The sequence below is a fragment of the Carcharhinus amblyrhynchos genome, chromosome 13 (assembly GCF_965287045.1).
Source record: "Carcharhinus amblyrhynchos chromosome 13, sCarAmb.v2.hapA, whole genome shotgun sequence".
NCBI lineage: Eukaryota > Metazoa > Chordata > Chondrichthyes > Carcharhiniformes > Carcharhinidae > Carcharhinus > Carcharhinus amblyrhynchos.
In genome coordinates this window covers 26022212-26040405 of record NC_137336.1, presented here as the reverse complement: position 1 = coordinate 26040405, position 18194 = coordinate 26022212, and the positions used below count along the sequence as shown (strand labels likewise).

At 41.6% G+C, this 18194-nt stretch overlaps 1 protein-coding gene across 2 annotated transcripts in view; it reads right to left on the bottom strand.

Annotated features, from left to right (window-relative positions):
- Positions 1-17113, bottom strand: part of fnip1 (folliculin interacting protein 1) — a 104856-nt gene extending 87743 nt beyond the window's left edge. For both annotated transcript variants that reach the window (XM_080201416.1, XM_080201419.1), the window contains exon 1: positions 16973-17113. In XM_080201416.1, coding sequence (XP_080057542.1) covers positions 16973-17058 — 86 coding nt within the window. In that variant the 5' untranslated portion in view covers positions 17059-17113. The remainder of the gene's footprint in view (positions 1-16972) is intronic.
- Between the last annotated feature and the right edge of the window lie 1081 nt (positions 17114-18194).

Here is an 18194-nt window from a genome sequence, read left to right as displayed (position 1 = left end):
GAATTGCCTACTACTACTACTGCTGGATTTAGATAAAGTTCAGGGATGAGTTTTGGATACACCTTTTACTGGTGACTTCCTTCTGATACATCAAATCATGTCTTTTAAAAAAAGAAACGTTCACTGCACTCATCTATTTCACAGAAGGTAGGCTTTAAAATTGTTGCTTTGTCCCGAGCCCCCACTGGCTCTTGTAAGACAATGACATGCTGAAGCATATATAGTATATTTAGAAAGAGCCAACAACCCAGTGGTTCAATGGGTCCGTGAAACATGTGACACAACACTGAGTGATGTAGGTCAGGATGGTGCCAGCATGTGTTGTGCTGAGCTAAGCTACCCAGACCCAGCCATAAAAATGGGACCAATGTCACAAACAGTCTTAGCATGCCCACAGCTAGGAAAGAGAAACATGTTTCTGGCTTTATACTCCCGATTACTATTGAGCACTTTTGTTGTTAGTAGTTGCATGTGGATAGGTTCGCTTGAGTTTTACTGTCAAGATTAGACCAGGTATTTCAGTGATGATGGGACATTGCATCCCCCCGACATCTATCTACAGAGACCTCCAGTTGTAAGTAACTAGAAGCAGGGGCAAATGTTGTCAAGTGCGGCAGTTTTGTTCCTGAGCAGCATAAAGATAATCTCCACTGGCATAAACAGATTTTCTTAGCTTATATAATGAAGGACAGGGAAAGACTAATTGACCCCAAGCTGTAATACACCACTGTTCAAGCTTACACACAGCTGGTGGTTTATTAGAGCAAACTGAATTACAACTATGACTGTAATGTCACCAATAGTCAGCCACAGACCAAGCTTACGCATGAAAAATATTTTCTTCAGGAATGCACCAGAGAGTTGCCAGCGGTCAGAGCTGCAGACCATGAGTCACATTTTTGGGAAAAGAGACAAAGGAGCAAAAGTAAGAGGTAACTCCCAAGTTTTAAAGTGCTTCCCTATAAACTACGCACTAACAACTACTGGTGCCTGCTTTCTCATTTGCAGAAGGCTAAGGGGAGTGCCTCAACTCTGCCTTAGTCATGCTGCTTAAAACTTGTGACAATGCATGTGACTCTGACAGGAAGACAGTTAACCCAGCACTTACAGCAATGTTTGATTTGGTAATTAAAGCAGGAAAGAAACTTATTCTCGTGATATTAAGAGGAAAAGGCAAGTTGCTTCATCACTTCTTCAGCTTTTCTGTAAAGCTGCTGCAGCACTGCAAGCAACTAATTGCTACCTTTTAGCATGCCAGAATTAACAAGAGAAAAGAATGTTTAGTATAACTGCAAACATTAACACTTAACAACAGAATTCAATTAATTTGGAAGGGACTGCTAAATGTCAACAACCGTCTTCCACTCTAATGAATATATTTATAAATATAACAAAATTTAGTATGGATTTAAAAAAGGATGAAATTGAACACAAAGTTTCAAATTTTAGAAGTAATTTGACACAAGCATAATCCTGAAGATAATGAGATATGAAACCTTACAGTAGAAAAACAATCATAAAATGCGTTAGTTCCATTCAAAAAAAAGGCAACAGCTACCCTTATTGCAGTTTGCACGACAGTCTAACACATTTGAATGGAAATAAAAGATTGATGTTCAAGATAAGGGAAAATTAAAATAATTCTAAAGCTACCTTTTGGCTGGCCGGCAGACGTTAGTTAGCATGTCTGTCTGCCCCAGATTGGCTGACAAGCACGTGGAAAACGTTGATACCATTAGACTCACGTGAGCTGCTGTAACAAAGTCCGCACTTCGATTTCCCAATTTCAGAAATTTCCTCCACCTATATATCGGAAAGACAAATTTGCTCCCTTTTCCCCGGAAACTGTCTGAATTTGAAGGAGACCGTTTGTAACCTTGGTGCCATAGTTAATTCCGAGGTGAGATTCTGGCCTGCACTAACGCTGCCTATTTCCACATGGTAACATCAGCTGATTCTAACCCTGCTTCAACTCATCGGCTGCTGAAATCCTCATCCACGTCTTTGTCATTCCAGACTTGGCAATTCTAATCAACTGATTGGGCAACGTCCAAGGTTTTAACCTCGGGATATTCTAGATGATTCAAAACGCTGCCGTCCTCATTCTTACTCATACCAAGCCTCATTCACCCCATCAGCTATGGCTCAATTGCTATCACTCTTGCCTTTGAGTCAGAAATTTGTGGGTTCACATCTCACAAAATATAGCACTGCACTGAAGTGTCAGGCTGAGTGCCATAGTTTAATTCTTTCAAATAAAACATTAAACCAAAGTCTTGTCTGCTCTCAACTGAACACAGAAAATCTCACGACACCATTTTAAAGGAGGCAGAGGCGTTATCCCAAGCATACTGGTCAATATTTATCCCTCAATCATTAACACAGATTATCTGCTCATTTCAGATTGTTGTTTGTAGGCGTTCACTGTATTTCCTACATTACACCAGCTACTGCACTTCAACAATACTTCGCTTGGCTGTAAAGCACTTCAGGATATCTTGCTACAATTAAATTTATTTAAGAGCAACTCTTTCTTTAACTCCTGTGCTCCCTGATGTAGTGGTTCCCAGTGAAGCAATGCCTCAATAAATTCTGAAATGTGTTTTCAAATGTTACCATGGACAGACCCTTGTTATCTCTGTAATCCCCTCCAGCCCTTCAACCCTCATATCCAAACCCTTCTAATTCCAGTCACTTGAGTATCGCTGATCTGAAGCACACCAACACTGCTGGTTTTGCCTTCAGTATTTAAGGAGGGTCAAAAGTATTAAATGGTATAAAAGATAATGATTATTTGGAATAACGTGTGGTTTATTGTCTTTTTTTTAGTAGAAACAGTACCGAGCACCTCAGGTACTGGCTGTAGGATCAGTTGAGGAAATTGGCATGTAGTATGGAAGATGCACATTTCTCTTTGAGAGTCAGTGTGGAAATTTATAGTTGGCAGTTTGACAACAGATTTGAAGTATGTCGGGAGGTGGAGGGGAGAGAATGCAAGGGAATAAAGGGATAGGAGTAGGCTCATTGAGCATGTTCCATCATTTAATTAGATCATGACTGATTACCTACTTCAATACCATCTTCCCTATGATATTTCCATGTCCCTTGATATCATTAGCATCCAGAAATCTACTGATTTCAATCTTGTAAATGCAAAATGATTGCGTTGCCACAGCCCTCTGCAGTAGGAAATTCCAAAGACTCACCACTTTGAGTGAAGAGATTCCTCCTCATCTCAGTTTTAAATATCCTATCCCTTATTATTAAGGCTGTGTCCTCAGTTCTAGAGTCACCAAGCAGAAGGGAAACATCCTGTCTGCATGTATGCTGTCAGGGCCTTTCCAGGTTTCAATGAAATCACTTCTCATTCTTTGAAACTTTAAAGAATGGAGGTCCAATTTCCTCAATCTTTCTACATAATGTAATCCTGCTATTTCAGGGATTAGTCAAGTGTACCTTCATTGAATTACTTGTAGAACAAAAGAGGCAGTGCAAAGTGCTTCCAAGCTAATGGAACATCACAAAATCATTAATTGCAGATCTCTTCATTCTCTTATTTGTGATTCTTGATCACTGATAGGTGGTGAATTATTCAGAAGCGATATCATCACGAGCACCAGGTATTTTAGCAAGCATTTGATTAGTTTAATCAGCTTCCATTTGTCTCCAACTCTCTCATCGGTAACCGCAGTAAACTTAATAATCGTTACCTTTCTCCCCCATTTCATTAGTGACGATTAAACTTCAAAAAGTTTTAAAAAGCACATTTAAAACTTCACATTTTACAATAATTGAAAGAGATCGTGGAATGCAAAGTGATCCAATAATTTGTCTTGAAAATGAATTGTTCAACAGGGTACAAAGATTTAGGAAACACAGGGGTAAATTTTACCAGCCTGCTCACCATGGGTATCGGAGGTGGTGAGGGGTGGGGTATGGAAAGGTCAGTTGACGTCGGGTGGGATTTTCCGGTTTCAGAGCGTGTTCTCTTCTCCAGATTTCCTTTTCAGAATGATTTAAACAGCATCACCATTTGTCACATAAATACTTCTCTGAATGGGAGCAGACTCATAAGCTTCAACAGAATAGTTGGGCTGAGTGGCCGGTGTCTGTGAAGCACATTCAATGTAATAATGGAAACACTGGTCACACCACAAACCTGGTTCCCTGTAGTGACAATACGCTGTAACAAATGCCGAAAGATGTTAGCGTGACCAATGCTTTGCTACTAAAAATTCATGATGCAGAACAATGGTCCAGTCATCGCAAGACAAGGTTATCCTGTTCTCAGTTTGAACACATTGTGCTTTTTTGGTCTATGAATATAGAGCACTTACTGCTACAGAAACCGAATTTGGAACAGCACAACTGAAAATTCATGGTTACTGGTTTACAGAGCAAGTCTGTTGGATGTATTAATTCCTTCTTGTTTCTATCCAAATATAATTCTGGAGACTATGTCCCGTAAAGGTCAGGCTATTCCTCTACAGCAACGTTCTCTTTTTCAGAGAGAAGGAAGGGTTGTTATAACAAGGTCAGTTATATTAGGCAAGAAATGCCAACTGGATGCAATGCTGATTGCATTTTCCTTGTTGGAGAAATAAAATCTATTTTTCACTCCTGAGATTGGTCTGCTCCATGCACCTGTTTGGGCAAGTGATCAAAGGTCTCTAAGTCGTGATGTAGTTAGTAAGTTATTGTAATTTGAGGGTTACTTTTTGCATCAAAGATTGACAGACTGTTGGGTTCCAACTAACAACATCATTGAGGTGGGGAATTCAGATGTAGAGAACTGTGGGCATATATAAAAATAAATCACATTGTACTAGCACTGGAGCTGGAGAAAACATCCTACACTATTATCTCTTCCATATTTGCAAAATGTGCATAAGGAACAGGGGCAGGAGTAGGCTATTTCTGCTCCTTTGCTTATAAATTATCCACCTCAACCAGATTCCCCTAGTAACCAAAAATCCACCACTCTCTATCGTGAATATACCCAAAGTCTGAGCACCTCTGGATAGAAAAATGCAAAGATTCACAATCCACTAAAAGACGAAATGTTTCATCTCAGTTCTCAATAACTGATCTCTTATTCTGGCACTGAGACCTCAAATTTGAAAAACTTTCAGGAAGCAGAAATATCCTGCCTGTCAAACTCTAGGGTATACTGGAGAGAGGTTCTGCACAATCCCCACATCTCAGGAACTAGCCCAGTTAACTTTTCATTGCACTTCCCATTGGCAAATATAACCATAGATAAGGAGCCCGAAACTGCAATTGGTACTATGTGTGGTCTCATAATTGCAGTGAGACTTATTTACTCAAAGTAAGGCTGATGTACCATTTGCTTTCATAACTGCTTGCTGACCCTGCACGTTAATTTTCTGGACGTGTACAAGAACACAGATCTGACTACAAACATTTTTCGGGTCTCTGACAATTTATAAATATTCTACTTTTCCTACTAAAGTGAACAACTTGCACTTGTCTACATAACATTCTGCCTCTCTGTTCTTAATCATCCTCCCACATCTTACTTTCCCTCCTCTGTATCATCAGCAAACCCTGGCTACATTACACTACATATCCCAGCATGAGTCAGCAGCAGAAAGGGGAAAATAATTCTAGTTGCATGACAAAAATGAGAACCTCAATTACCACGTGAAGAAAAATCCATACTTGGTTTCTCAAGATGGCAAGTTGCCCTTTTCTGCCAATACAACCAGGAGACACAGCAGAAGTTTGTGTCCTGCATCATTAAATATATTTAAGGTTGAGATAGAGTTTTAATCACTCAGGGAATCAGTAGATGTGGGGCGCAGGTGGGGAAGTGGAGTTGAGACAGAAGATCAGCCATTGTTGCACTGAATGGCCAAACAGACCTAAGGGGCCAAATGGTCACACTGTTAAGGTCACAGCAATAATACCAGTCAAACTAACAGCTGATGAGAGATCATGACATGGAATTTGCTGGAATAGCGCATTTGGTCGCAAATGCCATTAAGTTGGATCATTGTATGTCCTGATCCTCTAGTGGTCTGTGTTGAAGAATTCATGTGAACACAGCACAGCAAGAACACTGGCAGTTCAGAAATGGCATGCCCAATGTAACATCAAGGGTTAAAAGGTGCAGCAATCTCTAGCTATTAAAACACACTGTACTAATTGAAATATTTGGGGTGTTTTTCCTAATTAAACATTCAAAAATGTGGGTTGAATGATCGAGAATCTGCATGAGTCCAGTGAGGAACCAAGCAGTTACCTCCAATCATTTCAAATCCTAAGCTAAACAGGATGACTAAATCATTATACTAGAATTACTAAGTTGTCTTAAAAGTTAACAAAGGACTTCATATTTGCAAAGGAATCAATCATCTTTAGTTAGCCAGTTAAGCTATATGTCTCAATTTGCATTTTTTCCCCCCACACAATTGCCAGTAAGCTTGAAACTAACTTAAACCAGCACCTTTCCCAGCTTGAATGAAATTTTGCATTCCTCATCTTTCAGCACAAATCACACTGCCACAAGTGGTAGCAGTGATGAAAACAGCATTAATAACAGTGCCAAAAACAGATAATGCTGGAAAAACTCAGCAGGTCTGACAGCATAATCCAGCAAGTTGGACATCACTATTGTCATGGATCTGCCCAGTAACAGCAGAATTCCACAAGGCATGATAAGATGCAATCGGCTCAGCAACAGGTAGAAATCTGCCTAGCAACAGCAGCAGCCAGCATTCAAAAGATGTCATTTTTCCAAGTAACAAGATCAGCAGGCATCTTGACAAAACCAGGTGTAAAACAGCTTACTGAGACTAATGAGATCAGTGAAGGCATACACATGCCAATTTTTAGAATCAAGGAAATTGAGAGATACAGACAGCCCAATACACATAATAAACAAAGAGGAAAATGGTATAATTGCCAGCAACCTCAGAAGCAAGCAGGCCAATTTAAACTCGAGCCACCGAGGCGCCAGTCCACAACTAACAGCCGGGAGACTAGGCCCACATCTAAATCTTACAGCCAAGGCAGAGTAGAGACCTTTGTAAAGACAGTTTAAACATCTTCACTGGACCAGGAACAGATGTTTCCCAGCCTTGATCCTCAGATGTATTGTGTGATAGCTAGAAGCTGGATTTGACACACAGACTCATTCAATTTGGATGTTGTTTGGGAAAGATGGAAGTCCAAAGGAGTTTAGGGATCATGGATATATTTTGGAACAAGGGGCACTTTTTATATTAACTATTGTCTGATTCATATACTTAATTGTCTTAAGAGCATTATAGTCCTGTTCATGTGTATTTGACATTTAATTTAATAAATAGCCTTTAATAATTGGTACTTTGACGATGGGACTGATTATCCTTACTCAAGTTTCACACGACTCCTCCCACCATTCCAAAAACATCACCAGTAACAGCCTCTCAGACAACAATGTCGTTTGTGATGCCAGTGATTTAAATGGGAATAAACTATGAAGAGCGCTAAAAAAACCCTTTTGTTTTAAAGAGTTCAAGGCAAAGCAGGGCAGAAATTGTGAAGGAGTACAAATAATGACTGGAGTTACTTATGTCACAATTAGATTTATGTTGTAGTAACAGCATATGCACTAAAAATTATGATCTCCATTTTTAACAGTACTCTCTGTCCCATCATCCAGACTCACTTACTGAGTATCAAAACACAATCTGCCATGAACCAATATAGCCATTGTAGTTCTCATGTACAAACGTTCCAGCTACAGAGCCTTCACAAAGGCCCCTGAATGAGCGCAATTAGTTGAAGCTACCAGTTGGCATTAATTCACTCTGGGGGCAAGGCCAGATTCATGAAGAGAGACCTGTTTCTAGAATAATGTTTTTAAACTGGCACAATAGATTGCTGAAACGTGATTTGTGAAGAATTCAACTTATGCTTAAAATACTGTGATTTTTATGTGCCAGTCCCACCAATATCTGGGGAAAAACATGCCAGAAAAGAGGGGGCTGGAAACTCCAAGCCACACTGTCATTGAAGATGGAAGTCAAGTAACAACAAAAAGTCTGTAACATTCCTGATGGTTAACGTGCTTTTATTAGATCACCATCTAAAAATGTACAATCATGGCCATTTGGGAATAATTAATCAAACTGTAATTTTCCCCCAGGGTGCAAGTGATATCATAAGCAATAAGAGTAAAGCACAGGCAGTTTCTAGATTTGAGTCCTGAGATTAAAAATATATATAATCGAAGCTAAAAAGCATTGTGCATTCACTACAGAAATTGGCCATATAATCTTTTAGGAAAATATAACGGAGCAATTACTTGGCAATTTTAAATTCTTCTTTCATGAGTCGTGCACGACAATAAGGAGTTGTTTGCTGCCTTCTCAAACTGCTGCAGTTCACATGTTGTAGGAATACCCATTGTGCTGTTCGGAATGGAGTTCCCATATTGTGGACCAGTAATGGTGAAAAAAGAACAGCAAAACAGTTCCAAGTAAGGATGGTTCATGATTTGGAGAGGAACTTGCATGTAGCGACATTTCCAAGCATTGACTGCTTTCGTCTGTGGTAGAAGTTGCAGCTTTTGAAAGGTGCCTTAGCGAGTTGACGCAGTACATCTTGTAGATGGTACATTGTCAGCCCTGTGTGTCTGTGTTAAAGGAAGGGCATTTTGAATATGGTGGATGGGGTGGCAATCAAGCAGGCTGCTTTGCCTGAGATAGTATTGAGCTTTTTGAGTGTTGTTGGAGCTGCACTCATACAGGCAATGGGAAAGTATTCCATCACACTCCTGACTTGCCTTTTTGATGGTGGACAGGCTTTGGTGTCAGGGAGTTATTCTCTGCAGAATTCCCAGCCTCTGATCTGTCCTGTGGCCACAATATTTATATATCTGATCCAGTTCAGTTTCTGGTTAATGGTGACACCCCCAAGATGATGAGAGTGAGAGGCTGATTAGCTTAGTTGGCTGGATGGCTGGTTTGTGATGCATAAGAACATAAAGAACATAAGAAATAGGAGCAGGAGTAGGCCATCTAGCCCTTCGAGCCTGCCCCGCCATTCAATAAGATCATGGCTGATCTGTCATAAGAAATAGGAGCAGGAGTAGGCCATCTAGCCCTTTGAGCCTGCCCCGCCATTCAATAAGATCATGGCTGATCTGTTGTGGCTCAGTTCCACTTTCCCGCCCTCTCCCCATAACCCTTAATCCCCTCTCTTATCAAGAACCCATCAACCCGCTTCTTAAAAATATTTAGCGAGGCAGCCTCCACCACTTCAACGGGCAGAGAATTCCAGAGATTCACCACCCTTTGAGTGAAGAAGTTCCTCCTCAACTCCGTTCTAAACCGCCTCCCCTTTATCTTGAGGCTGTGCCCCCTAGTCCTACTGTCTTTTTTGAGCGGGAAGAGTCTCTCCACCTCTATCCTATCCATCCCATTCATCATCTTATACGTCTCAATGAGATCTCCCCTCATTCTTCTAAACTCTAACGAGTACAAGCCTAGTTTATTCAGCCTCTCCTCATAGCTCAATCCCCTCAACTCCGGTATCAGCCCAGTAAACCTCCTCTGCACTCCCTCCAGGGCCAAAATATCCTTGCGCAGGTGCGGCGCCCAAAACTGCACACAGTACTCCAGCTGCGGCCTCACCAATGCCCTATACAGCTGCAGCAAGACCTCCCTACTTTTATATTTTCGATGCCAACAGCGTGGGTTCAATTCCTGCATTGGCGGAGGCTTTTCATGAAGTCCCTGCCTTCTGAAACTTACCCCTCACCTGAAGCATGGTGATCCTCAGGGTAAAATCACCAGTCAGCTCTCCCCTTTGAGGAGACTGGGACTATGGCAACTTTAGCTTTTTACCTAATAGTGGGGGAATTCAGTGATGGTAATGCCTTTGAATCTTAAGGGCAGGTGGTTAGGTTCTCTCTTGTTGGAGATGGCCACTACTTGGCACTTGTGTGGCAGAAGTGCTACTTGTTAATTGTCAGCCCAAGCCTGAATATCGCCCAGGTCTTGCAGCACATGAAAATGGGCTACTTCAGTTACTGTGCCTCCTAATTTCAGAGCTTATGATGGAGAAGGTAATTGGTGAATCAGCTGAAAATGGTTGGGCCTAGAACACCACCATGAGGAGGTCCTGCAGCGATGTCCTGGAACTGAGATGACTGACCTCCAATAACAATAATCATGATTCTTTGCGCTAGGTATGACTCCAAGCAGTGGAGTACTTGGGAAGGTTACTTAGTGCCACATTTGGTCAAATAACCACATGATATCAAGGCAGTCACTCTCACTTCAGCTTGAATTCAGCTCTTTTGTCCACGTTTGGATCAAGGCTGTAATGAGATCAGGAGCTGAGTGGTCTTGGTGGAAACTAAACAGAGCATTGTTGATCAGGTTATTGCTGAGTAAGTGACACAATAGCACTGTCAGTGACACTCTCCAGCACTTTTCTGATGATCGAGAGAAGACTGATGGAGTGATAATTTGAGATGTTGGATTTGTCCCTATTAGAATCATAGAAAAACTACAGCACAAACAGGCCCTTCAGCCCACAAGTTGCACCCATCATATCTCTACCTACTGGGCTTACCTATAACCGTCAATCCTATTAGGTCCTACATACTCATCCAGAAGTCTCTTAAAAGACTTCACTACCACCAACGGCAGCCGATTCCACTCACCCATCACCCTCTGAGTGAAAAACTTACCCGACATCTCCTCTGTACCTACTCCCCAGCACCTTAAACCTGTGTCGTCTTGTGGCAGCTATTTCAGCCCTGGGAAAAAGCCTCTGAGAGTCCACCCGATCAATACCTCTCAGCATCTTATACTCCTCTATCAGGTCCTCTCTGATCCTTCGTCCCTCCAAAGAGAAAAGACCGATCTCTCAACCTATCCTCATAAAGGCATGCCACCCAATCCAGGCAACATCCTTGTAAATCTCCTCTGCACTCTTTCTATGTCTTCCACATCCTTCCTGTAATGGGGCAACCAGAATTGAGCACAGTACTCCAAGTGGGGTCTGACTAGGGTCTTATACAGCTGCAGCATTACCTCCTGACTCAATTCCTTGATTGATGAAGGCCAGTATACTATATGTTTTCTTATCCACATCCTCTACCTGCGAATCCGATTTGAGAGTTCCTATGAACCTGGACCCCAAGATCCTTCTGATCTTCCACACTGCTAAGAGTCTTACCCTTAATATTATATTCCTTCATCCCGTTGAACCTGCTAACATGTACCACTACACATTTATCCGGGTTGAAGTCCACCTACCACTTCTCCGCCCAGTCTTGATCCTATCTATGTCAGGCTGCAACTTCTGACATCCTCCAAACTATCCACAACACCTCCAACCTTTGTGTCATTGGCAAACTTACCAACCCATCCCTGCACTTCCTCATCCAGGTCATTTATAAAAAATCACAAACAGCAAGGGTCCCAGAACAGATCCCTGGGGCACTCCACTGGTGACCAACCTCCACGCAGAAAAAGAACCATCTACAACCACTCTGCCTTCTGTGGGCATGCCAGTTCTGGATCCACAAAACAACGTCCCCTTGGATCCCACGCCCCCTCACTTTCTTAATAAGCCTTGCATGGGGGACCTTATCGAACGCCTTGCTGAAGTCCATATAAACCACATCCACTGCTCTTCCTTCATCAATGTGTTTGGTCACATTTTCAAAAAACTCAACCAGGCTCGTAAGGCACGATCTGCCTTTGACAAAGCTGTGCTGACTACTTTTGATCATACTATACTTCTCTAAATGTTCATAAATCCTGTCTCTCAGGATCTTTTCCATCAACTTACCAACCACTGAGGTTAGACGCACCAGTCGATAATTTCCTGGGCTATCTCTATTCCCTTTTTTTTGCAGGCAGAACTTATTTTCTGCATTGCCAGGTAGACACCAGCGTTATACTTGTATTCACAGCTTAGCTAAGTGTGCGGTGATATTGAGTGGAGTGAATCGTATTGGCTAAAGACTGAAATCTGTGATGCCGCGCTCCTGAGGAGGCCAAAACGGATCAATCTCTGGCTGAAGGTGGTTGTAAATGCCCTAGCTTTAGAACTGATGGAATGGGCTCCCCTATCATTGAGGACAGAAATATTTGTGTAACCTCCTCCTCCACTTATTGTCTACCACCATTCATGACTGAATGTGGCAGGGCTAAACAACGTGGGTCTTACCTGTTGGCTGTGGGATCATTTAACCCTGTCTGTTGAATGCTGCTTCCACTGTTCAGCATGAAAGTAGTCCTGTGTTGTAACTTCATCAGGTTGACACCTGGTGTTGTTCCTAACATGTCCTCCTGCACTCTCCATTGAACCAGGTTCGATTCCTCTGTCTCGATGGTAATGGTAGGGTGGAGGATATGAGTCAGGAGGTTACCAAATGTAGCTGTACAATTTTGTTGTTGCTGATAGCCCTCAAGGATGCCTAGTTTTGAGTTACTAATCAGTTTGACATCATAGAATCCCTACAGTGCAGAAGGCAGCTACTCAGCCCATCAAGTCTGCACTGACTATCTGACAGTATATCCATCCGTGCCCCCGCCAGTCCATCCTTGTAATCTCACGCATTTACCATCTAACCTACACAGCTTAGGACACTAAAGGGCAGTTTTTACAAATCCATGTAACCTACACATCTTTGGCATGTGGGAAGAAACTAGAGCACATGAAGGAAACCTACACTGACATGGGAGAACATGCAAATCCACACACAGACAGTCACTTAAGGCTGGAATTGAACTGGAGTCCCTGACACTGAGGCAGCAGTGTTAGCGACTGTACCACACCAATTAGCATGGTGGTAGTGCCACACAACATGGAGGGTATCCTCAATGAGAGTGAACATACAAGAACTGTGTGATGGTCGCTCCTTCTGATATTGTCACTGACAGATGCATCTGCACCAGGTAGGTGGTGAGGATGAGGTCAAGTGGGTTTCTTCCTTTTATTTCCCTTCCTACTTTCCGCTGACCCAGTGTACTAGCAGGTCTGGCCTACATCTAGCACTTGACTAGCTGTGGTACTATTGAGTCACTCTTGGTGATGGACATTGAAATCCCCTGCTCAACGTACATTCTGTACCCTTTCCACTCTCAGTGCTTCCTGCAAACGGTGTTCAATGTGGAGGAGTACTGATTTGTTAGCTGAAAGTAGGTGGTAACAAACAGGAGGTTTCCTTACCCATGTTCCACCTGATGCCATGAGATTTCATGCAGTCCAGAGTCAATGATGAGAGCTGCCAGGGCAACACCTCCTGACTGTATGCTACTGTGGCGCCACCTCTGGTGGGACAGAATAATCATGGTAGTATCTGGCTCACCATCAGCAAGCTATAATTTTGTGAGTATGACTACGTAAGGCTGTTGCTTTACTAGTTTCTGGGACAGCTCTTCCAATTTAGGCACAAGCCAAAATGTTGGTAAAGGAGGACTTTGCAGGTTTGACAGTGCTTCATTGTAGTTTCTGGTACCTACATCAATGTTTGAGTACTTGAGGTTTCCTTTCAGACTTCGTAAGGAGAACTGAATAATTGGTTAGGACTTTTAAGAACCAATCATGTTACTGTGACCCTGGAGTCATGTGTAGGCCAGACCTGATAAGGACAGCAAATTTTTCTCTAAAGGACATTGGTGAACTAGGTGGGTTTTGTGACAATGACTTAGTTGTCACCAACAGACTAACCTTTAATTTTATAGCATACACAGACATACAATCTGTTTATATATTAAAACAGCTCATTCAAGAAGAATTCTCATGTTCAGATAGTGAAAAACAGTAATGTTAGCCAAAAGAGTTGCAATTATAAGAATCTACATACATGCTGATAAATCAACACAACAAAAAAAAAGTGAATACAAATCACAATATTGTAGGTTTAACACTTTTACAGTCTGCGTTGAGAAAATTAAATGTATTTCTATATTTAGAAACTCACAGCAAAACAACGCCACAGTGTGGTTCACACCAGCCCCACTTACAGCAGTTAAGGACAATGGTTCTAACATACGTTTTTCCTATCATGTCCCATACTTTTCAATATAAACATTCAAAACACTGCAATGGTCTGTTCTCCCACTCCAACAACACCAATGCAAGATTCCAGAGGAAAGGATTTCAGTACAACTTTATCATCTGGCCTGTATTTAGCCTTGGCTTTTGGGGCTGAAGAAGTGGAGAAGAATTAAAATAAAAGGAATGAGCGATAAAGATAAAATTTAAAAAATGGACATTCTCAAGTATCAGCGTAAAAACAGAAAATACTGAGTGGGGCAGGCAGCATCTGTGGAGGAAGAAAGCAAATTATTGTTTCAGGTCAATAACCATTTCTCTGTTCTGATAAAAAGTAATTGACCCAAATTCTGTTTTTCTATCTCTCTCTCAACAGATACTACTGAGTTAAGGTTTCTGGTCAATGACTTCTCAGAACAGATAAAAGGTCATCAACTTTAACAGTAAATCAGTTTTTCTCTCCACAGATGCCGCCCGACCTACAAAGCAGACTTTTAAGCATCCAAGCTACTTTGCTTTTGTGTATTAAAACATTAATAGTCCCTTTGGACTAGACAAAAGATCCTGGCCTTTTCATAAAAACGAAAAAAAAGTTAATTTACAGCAAAATAATTACAAGCACTGATCCACAATCTAGTGAAGCTTTTTGCTTCCTTTGATTATGTCATAAAAGGTACACCACGAGGTCTTTCCAAACTGGCTTATAAATTTCTGCCACATGAGAAGGAAGGAATCAAATGGATTACTCACATACCTTCCAACCAATTCATGATAGCAGAGACAGGAACAGGTTGTTAGAAAAATTCAGACAGAACAATTATAATCAAAATACAACTGATGTTTGACTATGTTCCAAACTGATGTCCTCTGTATTCCCACAGTAAGAAGTCTCACAACACCAGGTCAAAGTCCAGCAGGTTATTTGGTAGCACAAGCTTTAGCAGCGCTGCTCCTTCAACAGGTGAGTGCTACCAAATAAACCCGTTGTACTTTAATTGGTGTTGTGAGACGTCTTACTGTGCCTACCCCAGTCCAACGCTGGAATCTCCAATATCACGGTTCCCAATCACAGGAAGACGTTCTAATTTCCATGCATTAATAACTCCCATATACACTAGAGATCAGTACACAGATTGAAAAAATATCTTAAAGTGACGAATATCCCAAATAACTTTTATAAAACCACAGAATCAGTAAAGGCAAAACTCATTTGCATGAGAAACAAATCACACAGATCTTTGGGTAACATTCCATCAGAACAAAACTGCCACCATTCATCATTTGTTAAACACATAGGAACACAAATGTTTGGGAAAACTTGGGAGGAAAAGAAACCTTATTTTTTTCTCACATTGTTCAACAATTTAAAGAAAACAGAATTATATGTTCAAAGTGCAATGTACATTTGGGATGAAACATTAACTTTTTTGAAACTGACATGAATATACACGCAGGGAGTCACAAGGTAGTCTTCATGAGTGGCAACATCACTCACAAAATACTGAGAATGAAGCCAATTGTAATGTTTCAACCAGCACATTAACTGAGACCTATTAAATCAGTACAGGTAGAAGATTTAATCTAAGCCCCTTTTTGTCTGCATAATAGTATCATGAGAATAAAATGCATATGGCATTTACATTAATTCCCAGCCCTATTTACTCACTTAACAGTTCATTTTGTGAACATTCGCTTTTCATAGAATCCCTCCAGTGCAGAAGGCAGTCACTAAGCTCATCGAGGCAGCACTGATAGCAACCCTACCCAAGGCCTATCGTCATAACCCCACATATTTACCTTGCTAATCCCCCTGACACTAAGGAGCAATTCACCACAGCCAATCAATCTAACCTGTACATCTTTGGAGTGTGGGAGGAAACCCACACAGACACGGGGAGAACGTGCACACTCTGCACAGACCCAAGCCAGGAATCAAACTTGGGTCCCTGATGCTGTGAGGCAGCAGTATTGGCCACTGTGCCACCCCACATGACTGGGTCCTTCTGAGTGAAGACAAGGTACAAAACGCTGCTGGATTTTACATCTGAACCACTACTGCATTTAAATACACATTTCTGTTAAATTCCCACCGTAAATAAAGGCTAATTTTCCACTTCACTGCAACATCAGGTTTGCTATCCATTGCAGTTGCCCATATTCACATGAGCTCCCATAAGATTGTTTATACTGTGGTGCAGCCCATGCGACTCCATTTAATCTCCTACTTGCAATGTGATGCTGCTTTCAGGGGGTTTAGTAAATTGACAGTAACATGCCACAATATACCTTAACGTGGAATCGGGGCATCATCAGGAAAAACAATACAGTAAAAGGTTTGGAAGTTGTGCATTTTTTAGAAGGAGCAATCCTGCAACAGATCACACCCCCGAAACCACACGGGACCCACCATGATCAGCACTGTGAATGTAAAAGAGGCTGATCTCAAACCAACGCCAGTCTTTTCTCTCATTTTGTTTCCACCCGGGATTCAAAACATTTCTTTTTATTTCTTTTCCACTTTTGATTTTCAGCCAAGTCTTTATCTCAATAATTGTCACAAGATGAAAAAAAAGCACGTGTCGGTCCACCGATCCACTGAGGGCGACGCGTACAAAAGACATTTTCTTTCCCCACCCCCCCCCACCGCCCCCCGAAAATAAGGCGAGGAACAACAAGAGGCGCGGTGAAGCAGTTCTTTAAATTAACACATTACAGCTTGTACACGGGCGAAACTCCAAAAATAAAAAAAAATACAAGAAATGCAAAGACTGCATCAATTCAGCCGTGAAATACACTTCCGTATTTTGGGTACATTGTATCCAGCTAGCTCCGCGCTACACTCACTCACTGTATCAGTTCAGACAGCGACACTCTTTTAGTGTCAATTCTTCTGTCAAGAGGAGGAGAAAGGGTTCAATAACAGGGGAAATGCAATTCCTACCTGAAAACACTGTCCACCTTCGAACCTTTGGGGGAAAGGAAGCCATTCGGCTTATTGAAGAGTTTCTGAAATAAAGTTGGTGGCATTTTTTAATTTCCCTTTGGGTGTGAGAATTGGACTGTAACTCACCAACCCATCTAGCTTCGCTGTCATATGACTGAGACTGCTTCAGGGGAAACTCCAAAGGGTTTCTTTCATTGGCCCTCTGTCCACAGACCTGCTCTGTACCGAATGTACTTATTGGCTGCTTCTCCTCGTCTAACCACATGCTTGGTGAATTTTTTTCAATGTTTTGGTTTTGTTTAGGGGAGTGTACGATGTGTGTAAGGGGAGCTGCTGTTCCTTGTCCTCGCAGTGAATACTTTTCAACTTCTTCGCTTGTGTATTATTGTGCACGAGGAAACAGCAATTTCTCCAATCTGCCGTTTGCAAAACCCATGCAAAAAGAGTACAATGCAATTTTTAAATACATTCATTTCTCACTTAACGAGACGACGATCGGAAAAAAACGTTGCAGCAGCGATTTTAACATTTAACCAGGGGAAATATTTCAACTTCTAGGATTTTACAATACAGGATAGCACCCAGATCTGACAGTTATTTTCACTACCTTTCCAGATCGTTTTTTAAAAATTAAACACTTAACTCACGACCTTTTGAAAGCTAATTTGGATTCGGGTGTTCACTACTGTTTTCATAGATTATAGAATAAAATGCCTAGAGTGCAGAAGGCGGCCATTCGGCCCATCAAGTCGGCACCGACCACAGTCCCATCCAGGCCCTATCCCCGTAATCCCAAAAATCAAAGTGGAGAACACAGGCATCAATCCCACTTCCTCTCACATGCAAAGCGAGCTCTCTACCATTTGAGCTCATTCCCCACTGTTTCAGGTCCGACCAATTCTCTTCATTCTTTTGATTATCTTAAAATTTACCTTCTCTAGTTACTACTGTATTGACTAATGAGAAAACGTTTAATTCTTATCAGCTTGGCTTTACCTCTTGCTTTTTATAGAAACTCATAGTGCAGAAGGAGGTCATTTGGCCCATCAGGTCTGTACCAACTCTCTGACAGTCTCTAACCCAGGCCCTCTCCCCCACCTTATCCACCGAACCATACGTATTTACCCCTAACCTACACATTTTGGGATACTGAGGGAGAATTTAGCACAGTCAATCCACCTAATGTGCACATCTTTGGGCTGGGGAGGAAACTGGAGCA